This window comes from Anarrhichthys ocellatus, unplaced genomic scaffold (assembly GCF_004355925.1).
Source record: "Anarrhichthys ocellatus isolate YVR2014 unplaced genomic scaffold, GSC_Weel_1.0 scaffold4390, whole genome shotgun sequence".
Taxonomy (NCBI): Eukaryota; Metazoa; Chordata; class Actinopteri; order Perciformes; family Anarhichadidae; genus Anarrhichthys; species Anarrhichthys ocellatus.
Genome location: NW_022284364.1, coordinates 528 through 1,962, shown reverse-complemented (window position 1 = coordinate 1,962; position 1,435 = coordinate 528). Strand labels below are relative to the sequence as shown.

General features: G+C 42.0%; 1 protein-coding gene across 1 annotated transcript in view; it reads right to left on the bottom strand.

Moving 5' to 3' along the window:
- Nucleotides 1-971, bottom strand: part of LOC116379465 (rho guanine nucleotide exchange factor 10-like protein) — a gene marked incomplete at its 5' end in the record, with an annotated part of 3,424 nt that extends 2,453 nt beyond the window's left edge. Inside the window, 3 exons of the mRNA XM_031841422.1 lie at nt 59-159; nt 311-438; nt 823-971. Coding sequence (XP_031697282.1) covers nt 59-159; nt 311-438; nt 823-971 — 378 coding nt within the window. The remainder of the gene's footprint in view (nt 1-58; nt 160-310; nt 439-822) is intronic.
- Between the last annotated feature and the right edge of the window lie 464 nt (nt 972-1,435).

The window sequence follows — 1,435 nt, the reverse complement described above, 5'->3', positions numbered from 1 at the left end:
ACACACACACACACACACACACACACACACACACACACACACACACAGCTGAACTTACTGTGAGCTATCTTGGCAAGGTGAAGCCGGTTGACCCAGGAGATCTTACTGAGGGGGCTGGGAGTGTTGAAGACAACAATGATGCTCACTGGACGACCAGACCTGGGAACAAAACGTGTAGTGGACATGAAAGCACATGAATATGCAAAATACTTTGCAATCCAAGTTAACACACCTGTACCTGAACCTAACTACAGCTGAGCCTCCCTGTCCCTGCTCTGAGCCTGTTCCTCATCAACCTCCTGACACTCACTTGTCAGGTTTGCCTGGTATGGACAGACGCAGGCGACACTTGTTGGCATTCTGGATCTCCTCCTCCTTCAGACGGAGGAGCCTCTGCAGAGCCAGACACCAGTCCTGAGACACTATGGTGTTTAGATTCTGGGAAAGAAAGGATGGAGCAGTTAGATTGCCTTCTACTTTATTAACTTCTTCTGAGAAAGGAGGAAGAAATCAGCTTTTAGATTCTACTTTCATACAACTTGGGTCTTATTTGGTATTTGGCCATCATTTCTATCCGTTATGACACAGTTGTACTTGGTGATTTCTGGAAACACAGTAACATCACTATAATGAATTAATTATGTATTTTTTATGCATTTCATTTATATATCACTACACTTAAGTTACAAATGCTTCACAGCAGGAAGTAAAGAGAAATAGAATAAGCACTAAATATAAAGTTATAAAATATAGGTCTATAGAAAACAAATGTGTTTTAATTAAGATGTGCACTGATTAGTTGAGAGCAATAAGCGTTGGTACCTGGTAGGTTCCGTGGAGCGTGCCCACCAGCAGTGAGACCTCCTCCACTACAGCCAGGTCATGCTGTAGCTCCTCCAGCTCCTGGTACAGTCTGGGAGGACCCAGGAACACTTTACCTGAAGCACAGGGAGGCACATTCAGCCCAACACCTCAACTTAATACCTTGTTACAAAAGAAATGTGTGATGGGATGAAAAGGATAACATGGTACAAGACTGTGGAAAGCCAGAGTTAAGATGGTTGATTGTGTGATCAGTACACATCTCTACTGACACTGTCAGTCAGTGATGAGATCATTTGATAAACAGAAAACTATGTCAATGGGAACAGTGATTATTTGTTAAATGAAAGTTTGTTGTAGGTATACACTGGGCATCATTTTACAGAGACACAACTGAGCTTTTTAATACAAAGTGGTTTGATTTGGCAACAATACTTTATTTTTCAGGCCTTAAGGCACTAACAGAAGCAAATAATCCTGCACTCATTGACTAGTGCTCACTTTATCAATGCAACATCAATATTTTAGTCTGTTGACCTCCATCAGATAAGATTATCTGTCAAGCAGGACTAAATGGGAAAATGGGAGCCTACTGAGGTGTGAGCTGGACAAT